At 47.6% G+C, this 13,076-nt stretch overlaps 1 protein-coding gene across 1 annotated transcript in view; it reads left to right on the top strand.

Moving 5' to 3' along the window:
• Positions 1-888: 888 nt before the first annotated feature.
• MSN (moesin) overlaps positions 889-13,076 on the top strand; it is a 67,799-nt gene continuing 55,611 nt past the window's right edge. The window contains exon 1 of the mRNA XM_027093628.1: positions 889-998. Within this exon, the coding sequence (XP_026949429.1) occupies positions 987-998 (12 nt within the window). The 5' untranslated portion in view covers positions 889-986. The remainder of the gene's footprint in view (positions 999-13,076) is intronic.

Below are 13,076 nucleotides of genomic sequence, written 5' to 3' on the forward strand. Positions count from 1 at the left end.
AACCTGGGGGAATTATCAGACAGTGAATCAGGTATCAGTGAATGTGTTGTGGGGGCTATAGGATCAGGATTTGAAGAAAGTGGAGACTGGGATTTGTAGGAAGGAAAGTGAATAGAGACAGATATGGGAAAAAGGAGCCCAATTCTGATAAAAATGAGGATTGAGCAAGGATGGGGTTGAAATATGATGGGAAAAGCGATATAGAATCCTACAGAAGAGAATTGATGAAGTGTTGGAGAAGCTGAGGCAGTTTAGCCAAGAGAAAAGAAGTTTCAGGGGGATATGGGATCTTCAGACTTCTGAGGAGTTAGGGACAGCAGGGGATTTGTGTTGTCTCAGGGAGCAGAGCTGAGATCCATAGGCGGAGCCACAGAGGAGTTCAAATACACACGGGAAGAACTTTCTGAGAGTCAGAGCCGTCTTGAGTAGGAACGGAGAGTTTTGACAGGTAGTGAGCTCCCCATTAGTGGAAAGTTGCAGTCAGAGCTGTAAGCCTCTTTCCAGGGTGCGGCCTAGGGCCCAGCCCTACTTGGGGGTGGGGCCGAATGGCCCGGATGCTGAGGGCCAGGGGCCGTGAAGGGGGTGGGAGAGGGGCAGGGAGGCCCAGGTGAGGGGTGAGAGCCCCCACCGGGGCGCCCAGGCCCAGCCTGGCCCCCAAGTAGCTGGTGTGGCCAGGCAGGGCAGGGCAGGGCTGGGCTGGGCGGGGCGAGGCCCGCGGCCGGCTAGAAGGCGGGCGCGAGGGCGGGGAGCGGTGCGGAAGCCGGGCCACATAAAGGAGCGGGCGGTGCGACGGGGGCGGCTCTTTCCTGGGTGGGGTTTGTGAAGTCGTGGCCCGTTAGCAGGAAGCGGAGCAGTCGCCCCGACGCTGGCGAGAGACCCAGTCCGAACCCCCAGTCCCCGGAGTCCGAGCCCTGTGTACTGCGTTCTCAGCGCCGTCCGACAGCTCGCAGCCAAACTTCACCAACTCCGCCGCCTTTTCCGCCACCATGCCCAAGACGGTGAGTGCCGGGCATGGGCGCTTCCGACCCCGGGGGCTCTTGCGGACCCTCATAGCCCCTCGCCGATGGCCGGGGACTTGGGCAGCCGCGCGTCCGCTCGCGATGCCGCGCCTTCCGCCGAGGCCAGGCGTGGGGAGGGGCGGCAGTGGAGTCCGGGTCTGGCGCGCCCTCGCGGGTAAAGGGGTCCAGGGATAGAAGTGTGGGCCGGGCGGGCCGGTTTCTTTCAAAGATTCTAGTTCCTTGTGTTTGGATTGCCACAGTAGGGAAGGCTTCCTTGGGGGCCCAAGGTCTCCTTTTACCCCTGACGGGCCCTGGGCGCAGGGGAGAGGACTCTGGTTCGGAAGAGGACACTTACCCCAGTCCAGGAATTGGCGCTTTTATGGGGCGAGGCTGCCACTGACCAGGAGGGGCCATGGGAACCGAGAAGCAAGGAGGAGGGTGGGAGCTGCTCAGGGCGGATCCCGTAACCCCACTCACCTTTCCCACAGCCTCCCCAGGCGGCTTCAGCTGTTTCCCACTAGGAGGGGAGGAGAGAGTTGTGGACTCATCGAGGCCGCTTGCTCTTAACCGGGAGCGCTAACACTTCACTAGGCACCAGTCTGAAGGGAGGCAAGAAGACTTTGCAGGCGGGGCGGGCTGGACGCGCGCGGTTGGGGGGCGGCTGGACGCGCGCGGTGGGGGGCGGGTCGAGGAGAAGAAGACTGGTTTCTTCCTCTTCTGCACTCGCCAAATCCCTGCCTTTCCCATTACTTACTGGCTCTCTATTTCCTCCTATTCACTCCGTACTATTCTGTGAGGTGTGGACTCTCCAGTGGGGCCACACCTTTCTAGGGTGGTGGTAGCTTCTAAGGATCTGGTCTCCACCCTACTGGCTGTTTTGAGAAGAGAAGAAGCCTCCTGGGAGTGGGGCCTAGGGGGGGCCGGATGCCCAGGAGGGAGGGGGGAGGGGTGTGCCTGAATAATGAGCCCTGCTTGCTTTTGTGCAAGTCATGCCAAATGGCTGCTGAGGCTCTTCCCTTGCTCAGGAAAGCTGGGTGACCACCCTAGCTTGAGTCCCTTAGGCCAGGCAACTTGTTGCACTGGCTTAGGCTCTGCAGTTATGCCAGACCCCTCTCCCTAGGACTGCCTGAGCCTTGTAGAGCAGAGATAGTGACTAGTGGCCTTGAGAAGGACTGAGGGTCCCTGAAAGAGAGGAGTGGGGGGCCCAGTTCTTTTGGTGTGTGCTGAGCTTTAGTTGCCACATTGCTGTGTTCCAGCCTTACTGCAAAGTCATTGTTGCCTTTCCAGAACCTGTCCTTCAAAAACACCAAGTTTTCAACAAGTGTGTACTTCTACCTTCTCTCTCTTTTCAGTTGCTAATGGTTTTATGACATGGGGCTTTTCCACACACCCCCTTCTACCGCCCCACATACACACAAAGTGAGACAGAATGGTTTTGAAAAGGGGGGAGGGCAGTCTCTGCTATCACAGAGGATTATAAAAATCCTTCCAGGAGCCTCTCTTTGGCTTTATCTCTCTGTGGTTGACTCTTTGACTCCTTTTCAGATGTGGCTTTGCCTAAATAGGTGGGTGGATCTCTGGGAATAGACTGTGCCCCACAACCGCTTTTCTTTAGTGACATGTCTCCTGTTCAATCCTGAGATATCTCTCATTTATGTGCAACTTAATGGGCCTGTAAATTATCTCAAAGTTATCTAAACCATCCTGTCTCAGTCAAAAGTGGCAAAGACGACAGCATGGTGATCTTTTTCCTGCTGTGGAGAGATTGGAGTATGAGCTGTTTGAGGTCAGGCCTAGGGTACTGAAAGTACCTGAATACTGAAAGTAGTTTTATACAGATTGACTGAAACTTGAATCATGTTGGAAGGAGAGGGCTGAATTTTGATAGACTGGCAGATTTGGAGAATTTCCTATGCTGTTTGGCTCAAGGAATTGTGGTACTCCAAGGACAATGGTGCTTCAAGGACAAAGGACGACCCTGCCTGAAAAAGTTTCAGCGTTACACCCCCTACCTGACTCTTAATCTCCCTCCCCACCATGTTGCGATGGTTACGAAATTCCTGAGCCCACCTGGGTGACGCCCACCTGGGCAATGGGGCCTGTCCCAAGTAAGGAATGGTCAACTTTTAGGAGAAACAACTATATCATGCCTGTTAAGACCATAGAATCTTAACCTGAAAGAGATCTCAGACACTATCTAGTATCTCTCTCTCTCTCAACTAATGAGGATATTTAGGCCTAACAGGAAAGGACTTACCACCTAAGGGCACATGGTGACAGAACCAAGATCGGGGTCTGTGCTTTTTGATGCTCATTCCATTGACCCTCTATTCTCACTCAGTGAAGGATTTTTGAAGTTGAGCCCCCTCTCTTGCTCAAAGCAAATTGGCCCCTATTCTCAGGACTTCTGGTCCTCAGATAAAAGGAAGTAGATGATTTGGGCAAAGTAACCAAGGTTGGCATTTGTGTGGTCTCCTGGTGAGAGTTTGAGGTGTCACAAAGTGCCTCATGTTACTTTTCTCATTCCTTATCCCAATGCTCAGGCATCCAGGGGCACACTCTAGTTCACTGCATACCAGCTAGTAACTTTAATGAAGAGAAAAAATTCCTTATTCTCTATTCCTTCTTTACTAGTGTGCTTTAGGCTATTTCTGGAGTATGACAGATAGGGAAGGTAGTGGAAAAATCAAATCCATTCATTCATATGAACGATGTCTACAGTCTGTCTAGGGTTAGTTTCACTTTTACAGCCAATTTTCTCCCTTAGTCACCCAGCTACCTTTAAATCTGTTAAAACATGCCCCTCTACACGCCCGTCCCCCCAACCAGTTCTTGGATTCTGTGCTTCTACTTGCCAGTTTCCTGAGTCTGCTTTAGTAGCCAGAATGAAGAAGTTTATTAACTACTGTCTATACTTTGTGATGATGATAAGACAGTTGTAAAACAAAAAAAAAAAGTTTTTTCCCCTCCCTACCCTCTTTAACTTTTTTAGATCACAAAGTCTTTGGGACTCTTGGATTCCCTAAAAAGTGACTGTTTTGAATTTTCAAGATGTTCTTGAGTTTTTGGTTTACTAGAGTTGAAAAGGCTCTTCACAATTGTCAAGTCCAATTGTTCTCATTGTATAGATGGCGAAACTGAGACCCACAGATAGGAGGGACTGACCTAGAATGATGCAGCAAGTCAGTAGTGAAGCTAGGATTTGAATCTGGGACTTAGTTAGAGGATCAGTCTTCGTAAAACCTCTTCAGTTTGCTGAGTTTTTAGCTCTAGCTCGACAGGTCAGGGGAAAGGTGATCAAATGGTCATTGATGGGACCATCCATGTGAGCAGATGTAAGGAGTCCAGCTCCTTGAAGTATCTGAAGGCTTCTGGGTCTGCATTCAGCTAAACTTTAACAGGGGCTGTGTGGACTGTTTATTCTCCTGCCATTCCTAGCATTACTTGAGCCACTCGAGTGGCACTAAAGTGGTACTTGCTGAATAGGAGGCAGAATATCAGTCTCTTAACCCTTCCCTGCCTGTAGACTTCAGGGGTGGACAAAGGATCAGGAATGGAGGTTATGTGAGAGAGACTACTCTTTGGATCCTGCATTTGTCCACTTCTTCGGTTCTCCAGTTCACTTGGCCCTCTGTGAAGTTTAGATGATAGAGCAGGAACCATCTTGGGGATTTCCTTTAGGCTTCTCCTTGAATAGCTCTCTGGGAAGAGGGGCTAGTGTGGCAAGAGAGCCTTTGTGGGACCCTCGAAGGTACCAACTAATCTATACTCTATGTAAGGCTTGGAGAAGGGAAGGTTGCTCTATGAGTGGGTGACAGAGATGGTATTGATCACAAGTCTGCTAACTCTTCATTATTATCTAGCTGCCTGTAACAATAGCTTGTTTTAAGGGTGTTCTTTTTTTTAAACTTTAAAAAAAATTTATTTAGTTTTGGCTGCGTTGGGTCTTCGTTGCTGCATGCAGGCTTTCTCTAGTTATGGCGAGCGGGGGCTATTCTTCGTTGCCGTGTGCAGGCTTCTCATTGTGGGGTCTTCTCTTGTTGCAGAGCACAGGCTCTAGGCTCATGGGCTTTAGTAGTTGTGGTGCGTGGGCCCAGTAGTTGTGGCTCACGGGCTCTAGAGTGCAGGCTCAGTAGTTGTGGCCCATGGGCTTAGTTGCTCCACGGCATGTGGGATCTTCCCGGACCAGGGATGGAAGCCGTGTCCCCTGCATTGGCAGGCAGACTACCAACCACTGTGCCACCAGGGAAGCCCTTGAGGGTGTTCTTCTTACTTTTCTCTTTCTTCCTTCTCTCAGGAGATTGCTTTACTGAATGGTGGAGCTGGAAGGGACATTCAGAGGTCATCTGGTCTATTTCTCTGACTCCAATTCCAATTCTGTCTAGAGGGATGAGATGAGTTGACAGCTACATTTATTCTGAAATCTTTTCTAAGTGTTACTTGGCAACAGGATATCTAGGTCCCTTTGTAGTTTCCTGGGAATCCCCGTCACTGGAATTTCAAAACTCAAGGTCCCCAGAAGGGAGAATATCTGTCTACCAACACTACTAGGATTGGGTCTTTAGCGGCTAGAGTTGCTGAAAATTGGCATCATTACAGGTTGGGAACAGTCTGTTTCTGATCTTTCAAAGATAGAACTGAGTTTATCATGTATATCTTTCCTAACTCATGATATTTTCTCCCTGCTACCTCATTCTACTCTTCTTCCCCCGAAGAAAACAGTACAAAGGTGATACCTTTTGGGGAAGTCTGTTGGTCAAGTGAAGGAGGTCGTCTTGTCGTGACTGACTGGTTTTGCTGTTCATTCCTCCTCCTTTTTTTTTTTTTTAAAGGAAGACTATTTTTTTTTGCTGTACGCGGGCCTCTCACTGCTGCGGCCTCTCCCGCTGCGGAACACAGGCTCTGGACGCACAGGCTCAGCCGCTCCGCGGCATGTGGGACCCTCCCGGACCAGGGCACGAACCCTTGTCCCCCGCATCGGCAGGCAGACTCCCAACCACAGCGCCACCAGGGAAGCCCCCCTCCTCCTATTTAATGCTTGATAGAGCTGAAAAACTTTTCAGTTCCAGGTTCTGATTTGTGGTGCAGGAGCAGTCACTTGGAGGGTTAGCTCAGGACTCCATTGATTTGGTAGGTGGGTGTTGGGAAACGGCAGGTAACACTGACCTGATAATTTTTCTTCTTCTCTTTCCATGTAAGAAGAACATCTTCCCTGTCCTCAGTAAAGTGATCTAAATGAAGTGGGCCTTTAGGCAAGGTCTTTCTTCAGGCCCTCAGTCTCTCCAGCTTGTCATGAGAGAACTGTACTAGTAATAGATACATTCTAGGGACCCTTCCAGTACTGATGTTCTTGAAAGCCTTGATGGTACAACCTCAAGCCTCCCATTGGTACGTCTATTCCTTCAGACATCCTTTCCTTAACATTTGAGTGCCTTCTTTGTACCAGGCAGTGTGCTAGGCTATGCTGAGAATACAAAGTTCAACAGCACTTGCTAAAATGTATCTTCTTGTCTCCCTACACCTCTGGAGTGCTGTTTCTTCCTGGGTACTGGGTTCAGAATAGAGAGTTTCTAGCTTGGGAATTGGTTTGTCTCATTAGTAGCTCTGACACGAACACTGGCATGAGTGTTCTTGGCCGTTTCCTCTTGAGGCTACAGACTACGGCCTATGTCTATGGGCTATGTCTGAGGAACAAGAAAGAAACCAACTGAGACTATATTGTGAAGGCTGTGGGTTGACTGAAGAGCCTCAGACAAACACTCAGAAAACCTCCTGGGTTTCCCCCCATTTCTTCTCCTTGACTGTCGCTGAGAGGCCAGGAAGCTACTGAGTTATATTTCAAGTTTACTTTTAACCTGTGTGGTAGTTAGATATACTGGTAGACAGTGAGGAGCTGGTGGGCATAAACCGACCTCCTAAGGTATCTATCACCAATGAGCTGAAGGCTGGCTGTTGTGGGGTGCAGCATTTCAAATGCATCTGTATTTACGATGACCAAGAGCTTCCTTAGCCTTAAGCTTCCCTTTTAGCTGATTGTTCTGAGTGGTCTGGGTTTCTCACAGGAGTGTTGAATCACAGAGCAAAGGAGCTGGCCTTAAACTTTGTAGTTTAAGTTTAGTTTATATTTTAGATGGGGATACCAAAGTCCAACAAACAGAAGTAATTTGAATGAACTGGTAATAAGGCTATGACTAAAATCCAACTTGCCTGGTCCCAGATTAAGGGAGGAATTTTGAATGTCTGCCTTTCAAATGGCACTTGATGCAGTGTGCTCAGTGTTTTCGCCCTTTGTGCTGTGGGTGACTTGACCATAGTGTTAAAATGGTCCTGGGAAGAGCAGTGGTTCTGAGTATGTAGAGCTCATCTCAAAGGGTACTTTGTATGGAGATAATTGAGATGGTTCAGGCTCTGACCTTGCTTTTGGGATTCTTTGTAGCACTTCCCAGGAAGGTAAGTGTTTTGCTTTGGCTGTAAAGTGTGGTGGAAAGTAGATATGTGCACTGAAGGGAGGTAAGGAGAGGAGACTAGCTATGTTTTCCTGCTTGAGGCTAGACTTCACAGTTTTAAGAGTCTTTATTTAGATATATATATGTATATATTTTTATTTATTTATTGGCTGTGTCGGGTCTTAGTTGCGGCATGCGGGATCTTTTGTTGCAGCACATGAGCTCTTTGTTCCAGAGTGTGGGCTTCTCTCTAGTTGTGGCACACGGGCTCCAGAGCGTGCGGGCTCAGTAGTTGTGGTGTGCGGGCTTAGTTGCCCTGCAACATGTTGCATCTTAATTCCCCGACCAGGGATCAAACACACGTTCCCTGCATTGGAAGGCGGATTTGTAACCACTGGACCACCAGGGACGTCCCAGTAAGAGTCTTTATTGAGTAGAGTTATTTCTTTCCCATATTCATACCTGGAAAGGTTAGCCCGCTTGTTCAGGATCACATGAAGTTGGTAACAGGTTTTGTTTTTTATGATAGCAATGATTATCCTTACCAATTAATTAATTAATTAATTAATTTATGGCTGTGTTGGGTCTTTGTTGCTGCGTGCGGGCTTTCTCTAGTTGCGGCGAGCGGGGACTACTCTTCATTGCAGTGCGCGGGCTTCTCATTGCGGTGGCTTCTCTTGTTGCGGAGCATGGGCTCTAGGCACATGGGCTTCGTTAGTTGTGGCATGCGTGCTCAGTAGTTGTGGCTCATGGGCTCTAGAGTGCAGGCTCAGTAGTTGTGGTGCACGGGCTTAGTTGCTCCACGGCATGTGCGATCTTCCCGGACCAGGGCTCGAACCCGTGTGCCCTGCATTGGCAGGTGGATTCTTAACCACTGCACCACCAGGGAAGTCCCTCGGTAACAGTTTTGAAAGGAGAACTTGGCTTTCCTGATTCCCAAGTTAGTGATCTCTCACTGGACTTGCCTGACTTGGAAGGATGATTCTTTTCATCCATGAGACACAGACGTCCAGAGAATTGGCTCTGTGGTGATTACATTAACAATATGGCCACAGTGGAGTTCCCCTAAATAGCTTCTGCTGTAGCAAGTTTCAGTCAGCGGGTGACTCACTTCTTCTGGGGCCTCAAAATGACTTTTTTCTCTTCCTGCCTGCCCCTCACCCAAGTTCCCCACTTTCTCTTTGCCATTTAAAATTTTGAGCTCTGACCTCTTTGTATTCTGACTCAGTGCTCCAGCTTGTCTTGTTCCTTGAGTTAGGTGAATATTATGGTACTTTCTTCCACTTTGGTGACGCTATTTTCTGCTTTGCAACCATTTGAATACAGACTGGAGTGTCCTGGCCTCAACCCTCACTACTCACCTTTAGGTTTTGTAGGCCAAGGCTGATGAAGGTAGCTAGCCAAAAAAAGGACTTTTTAGGCCTTTATAGAAAGGGAACATAGAGTATTGGTGAAAAGCACAAACTCTAGAACCAGACTGCTTGGATTCAAATCCCAGCTCTGTGACCAACTAGTTTTGTAGCCTTGGGCAGGTTACTTAACTTATGTGCTTCATTTTCCTCAACTGTAAAGTGAAGATAATGGTAGTACCTATCTCGTAGGGTTGTTGTAAGGATTAAACAGGGCTATTCCTATAAAGTGCTTAGAACTGTGCCTAGCATCTATCTAATCAGTGCTATGCAAATGTTAGTTATTATTATTTATGGAACTACTATGTGCCCAACCCTGTGCTAGGTAGGATGGTAAGAATGAAGGCAGGCAGCTGCATTCTCACTGTTATTTGAGTGGTTACTAGGTACTATTTACTATAAGGGATACAAACAAATGAATGGAGGATACAATTGCTGCCTTCATAGATCTCCTATTTAACTGGAGATTTAGGGCTAACTCACTTAAAAACAGTTTGACAAAAGTGTGTACATGACATTTTCTATAGATTTTGAGAAGAAGGGAGTTTATTGGGACATGAACAGGGCCTTAGAGGATGTGTACACTTGGGGGCAGTGGCTTTTCTGGGTGGGACAGTGATGTAGTTTTGGTATGTGGGTGTAAACCAAGTGGCCCTATGCCAGTGTTCTCTTGAAAATGAGTTTGTCTGAAATGAAGGAAGGCTTGATGTGCTGACTGTTTGAAGGGATTGTGGATTGTACAAGCCACAGAGTACATGTCAGCATAGACCAAGTTGCTTTTTATAGGGTCAGTTGGAGCCAACAGTCCTGTCTCAACTGGCAAACCCCTTCTGAAGGGGTCTGTTGGGGGAGACTCTACCTTGGGTTTTCCAGAATCCGGTGAATTAACTAAAACAAATTTTGTTGTCTTTGTTGCCCAAGTGGGTATGTGAGCAGCTCCTTCCTTCATGTTTCCATGTGAGCTAAACCAAGGAATAGAGCTTAGTGATTACTCTCTTTAGGTCAGCAGCGTAAAACCAGCTTTTAGTTCTCTCAGTGGCTTTGCTATGACATAGGTATTTGAGAAAGGATGTAAATGAGGGGAGGATTTCTTCGTGGTGATTGTGATAGGTTGAAGAGTGTGGAATTTTCTGGCCAGGACCCAGCTGGAGCATCTGGGCCTTAAACTTGAAGAAAGAACTTTTGGGTAACTTTCAAAGCACAGCTCTTCGGCTGTGCCTGATGACAGAACCAGATTTGATGCTCCTTTCAGTGGGCTTGTTGTGGCATAAGGTAAGTGTTGAGTTAGCTCCTAGGCCACTGGTATGGTGACCTACCACTGTGTTTGCTTAGTAGTAATGCTTTGCCAGGTAACTCCTGTGATAGGTGACTTCAAAGGTTGAAGTTTCTTCCTGTCCCTGGGGACCGTTCTATGTGGGAATTTGGTAGATATTTTGTGTGGGCAGGGTATCAATCCGGATCTAATGAGAGAAAAGTTGAGATGTGGGCATTTGGTCATACGTAACAAAGTATAACCCTGAGAAATCCTTTCCTGGATATTTATTTGGCAGATAGGAGGGGGAATAAGGCATACCTATCGGGCTTGGTCAGCATTTCCTTCCCTATCTTTAGTCCTGGCCTCCCTTAAATACCTGGGAAAGGTCAAGGCTCGTTTTTCTCCACTGAAGTATATTTAGATAAGGTTCCTGATCTTACTGTTTTGGTCTAATCTGCCCCTCACCCCTCCCCCACCCCTGTCCTTTTTCAGAAATCTCAGCCTGAAGGTTAGATGAAGTATACCAAGAGTATTCCTATATACCTGTTGTATACCTGTTGTAATCTTTAACTGGGGTTGACTAAACTGTGGTATGCAGTTGGAGGGTGGGGGTCAAGGTAATAGCCAATTTGGTTGTCTTTAGTTAAGGTGTACAAATCTTTGCTATCTTCAAGGGTTTTAAGTGAGCCAAACGTCTCTCTAATTATCCTTGCAGATATTCCTGGGAGATTGACTAACCCATAGAAGTTCCCTTGTTGAGAGCAAAAGTAACTTACCATTTTATGTTTGAATTTTTCTTTTCTCTGACTTGAAAATACCAACAATATCAGAAATATATAACTGGAGTAAAGCCCTTTTCCTCAGGTTCCTTACTCTTCTTGGCACCTGGGCCTTGGCCAATCTAGCATATGCTTGGTGAGGACATCTGCCACTTTGCTTCAGGGTTATACTACACCTCTCTGCTGGTACTTGGAGAGGTGCTCCAGCAGGACCTGAAGAGGGCCTGGGGAAAATTTAGCCTTAGTTGCCTTTCTTTCTACCATAGCCTGGGCATTTTCCTAAGGTTGGGAGTTTGCCACCTGGCCTTAGGCCAGTTGCCAGAGGAAACCAATGACTAAAGGCTTCCTCCCTGCGACGTCAGCTTCTGGAACCTTTCCTGATGATTCCTTACCAGTCAAGTATGCCTTATTTGGCTATATTTTCCCCCCTCAAATGCCTTTGCCACCTCAACTAGTGCCTTGTTCTTCTTTGGTACAGGGAACACCTTCCTCATGTTTATATAGTGCCATCTGCAAACTTTTATTTTCTCCTTCTTTGGGTTTTGTTTGGAGCAGGAGGTGAGGCTCTTTGTTGGGGCCAGGGTGGGGGCCAGTGAGAAAGGAGAGAGGAAGATGAGAGAGCTTTGGAATGACTGTGATTTCTCCACCCTGCTTTCTTATCTCTCATTGCCCTCCTTACTCTGCCTGGTCACCTCCCTCTAGCTTCTTACTTAGATCTCTGATAGCCTAAGAGTAGTCTTGCTCAGCCTGGAAAGGCTCAGAGTGTGGGGGTGGGGTGGGGCGCGGTTGGGCTCTCAGCATCTGAAATTACTCCTTTGGAGTAAGTAAAGCCTTCCAGTTGCTGAGTTCTTTACGTGTGCCTTTCGTTTGCTTAGGCTTCTCAATTGACTTTCCTGAGCGGGCTGCGTCCAGCGTCCCTCTGCCTCTTATCTCCAGTCCTGAGCTGTCTAGCCCTAGCTTAGAAGAGCTTAGCTTTTGACACAGCTTGGAGCACTTGTCTGGAATTTTTTTTTTTTAATGCTTTTGAGTAGAAATGGTACAACAAAAAGAATAACAGACCGAATCAGGATATTTGGTTTTTAGTCTCTGCCTGTGTGACCTTGGGCAGGTCACTTTTATGGGCCTTAGTTTTCATATCTGTAAAATGAGAACATTGGCTTTTTCTGACATTCAGATTATTTGTGCCTAGTCTTTAAGAAGATAGTAAGAGGTTCTTGGAAAGAGTGTAACAGAACAGAGAACAGTGACTATTTGGAGAAGTTGCTCTTTCCTCTTTAGAATGGTATTGGAAGTGTCATTTCCCCCCCAGCTATCAAAGTGTAAGTAGCCCTCTCTATTTCAGTGAGTTTTCCTTAGGCGTATTAGATCCACCTACCACAGAGCTTGCCATAGGTATCCTGGCTTGGAGAGACAACTGTTAACTGAGTGCCTTGGGGGTGGGGCCTTTGAGTTCAGCCTGCAGAGTACAGTTGCAGGCTATTTTGGGTCATTGGTGACTCCAGGAAGAATAGAAGACCCTTGAATTGGTCATTGTTCCAGTAGGGAAGGAGAAGACCAAGAAACAAACCAAAACTGAAATGCAAATGAGATTTGACTTCCTCTACTCCCTTCCCCCACAACATCCCTCTCCTTAGGGCTTTGAAATTGCTTTTGGCTGAGTCTTAAATTGCTAAGTTCCCCGTCCCCTTCTTCTGTCAGAGTCACCGGTGCCTTTGTTGCCCTTGGATCGGGAGAGCTAGGTGATGTGGTCTTGGGTGGAGTGAAGGGGAGAAATTTCTAGTGAGGGAGATTGCCATAGGCCTAGTGTTCAGCCTTCAACTTATCTTGCATTTTGTGAATATGGCTTCCTGTGGTGTTAGACCTGTAGATGAAAGGGGAGGGATTTCTGAATTTCCCATGAGGGAGTGATAGGCTGATGAGGCATAAGCTAGTTCCTGGAGATGGTGTGCCCTTGGCTGGATCTGTTTTCACCCTTCTTCTTCCTCCTCACTGACATTTTGCACAAGGATCCCGGGCTGTATATCAACCACCTAGGAGTTGGCCATGAACATGATCTTCACCTGCCCTGAGCCTCCTGGAGTGAGGGCAAGATAGAAGTCTTCTTGGTGTCTGTCTTCTTTCCTTTGGGAATAAGTTCTTAGGGCAGTTTAATCAGAGAAGACTTAGTTGGGTAAAGCTGGACAATGCTT

The sequence above is a fragment of the Aethalodelphis obliquidens genome, unplaced genomic scaffold (genome assembly GCF_003676395.1).
Source record: "Aethalodelphis obliquidens isolate GAN/ISIS:26980383/991018 unplaced genomic scaffold, ASM367639v1 scaffold85, whole genome shotgun sequence".
In the NCBI taxonomy this organism is placed as follows: domain Eukaryota; kingdom Metazoa; phylum Chordata; class Mammalia; order Artiodactyla; family Delphinidae; genus Aethalodelphis; species Aethalodelphis obliquidens.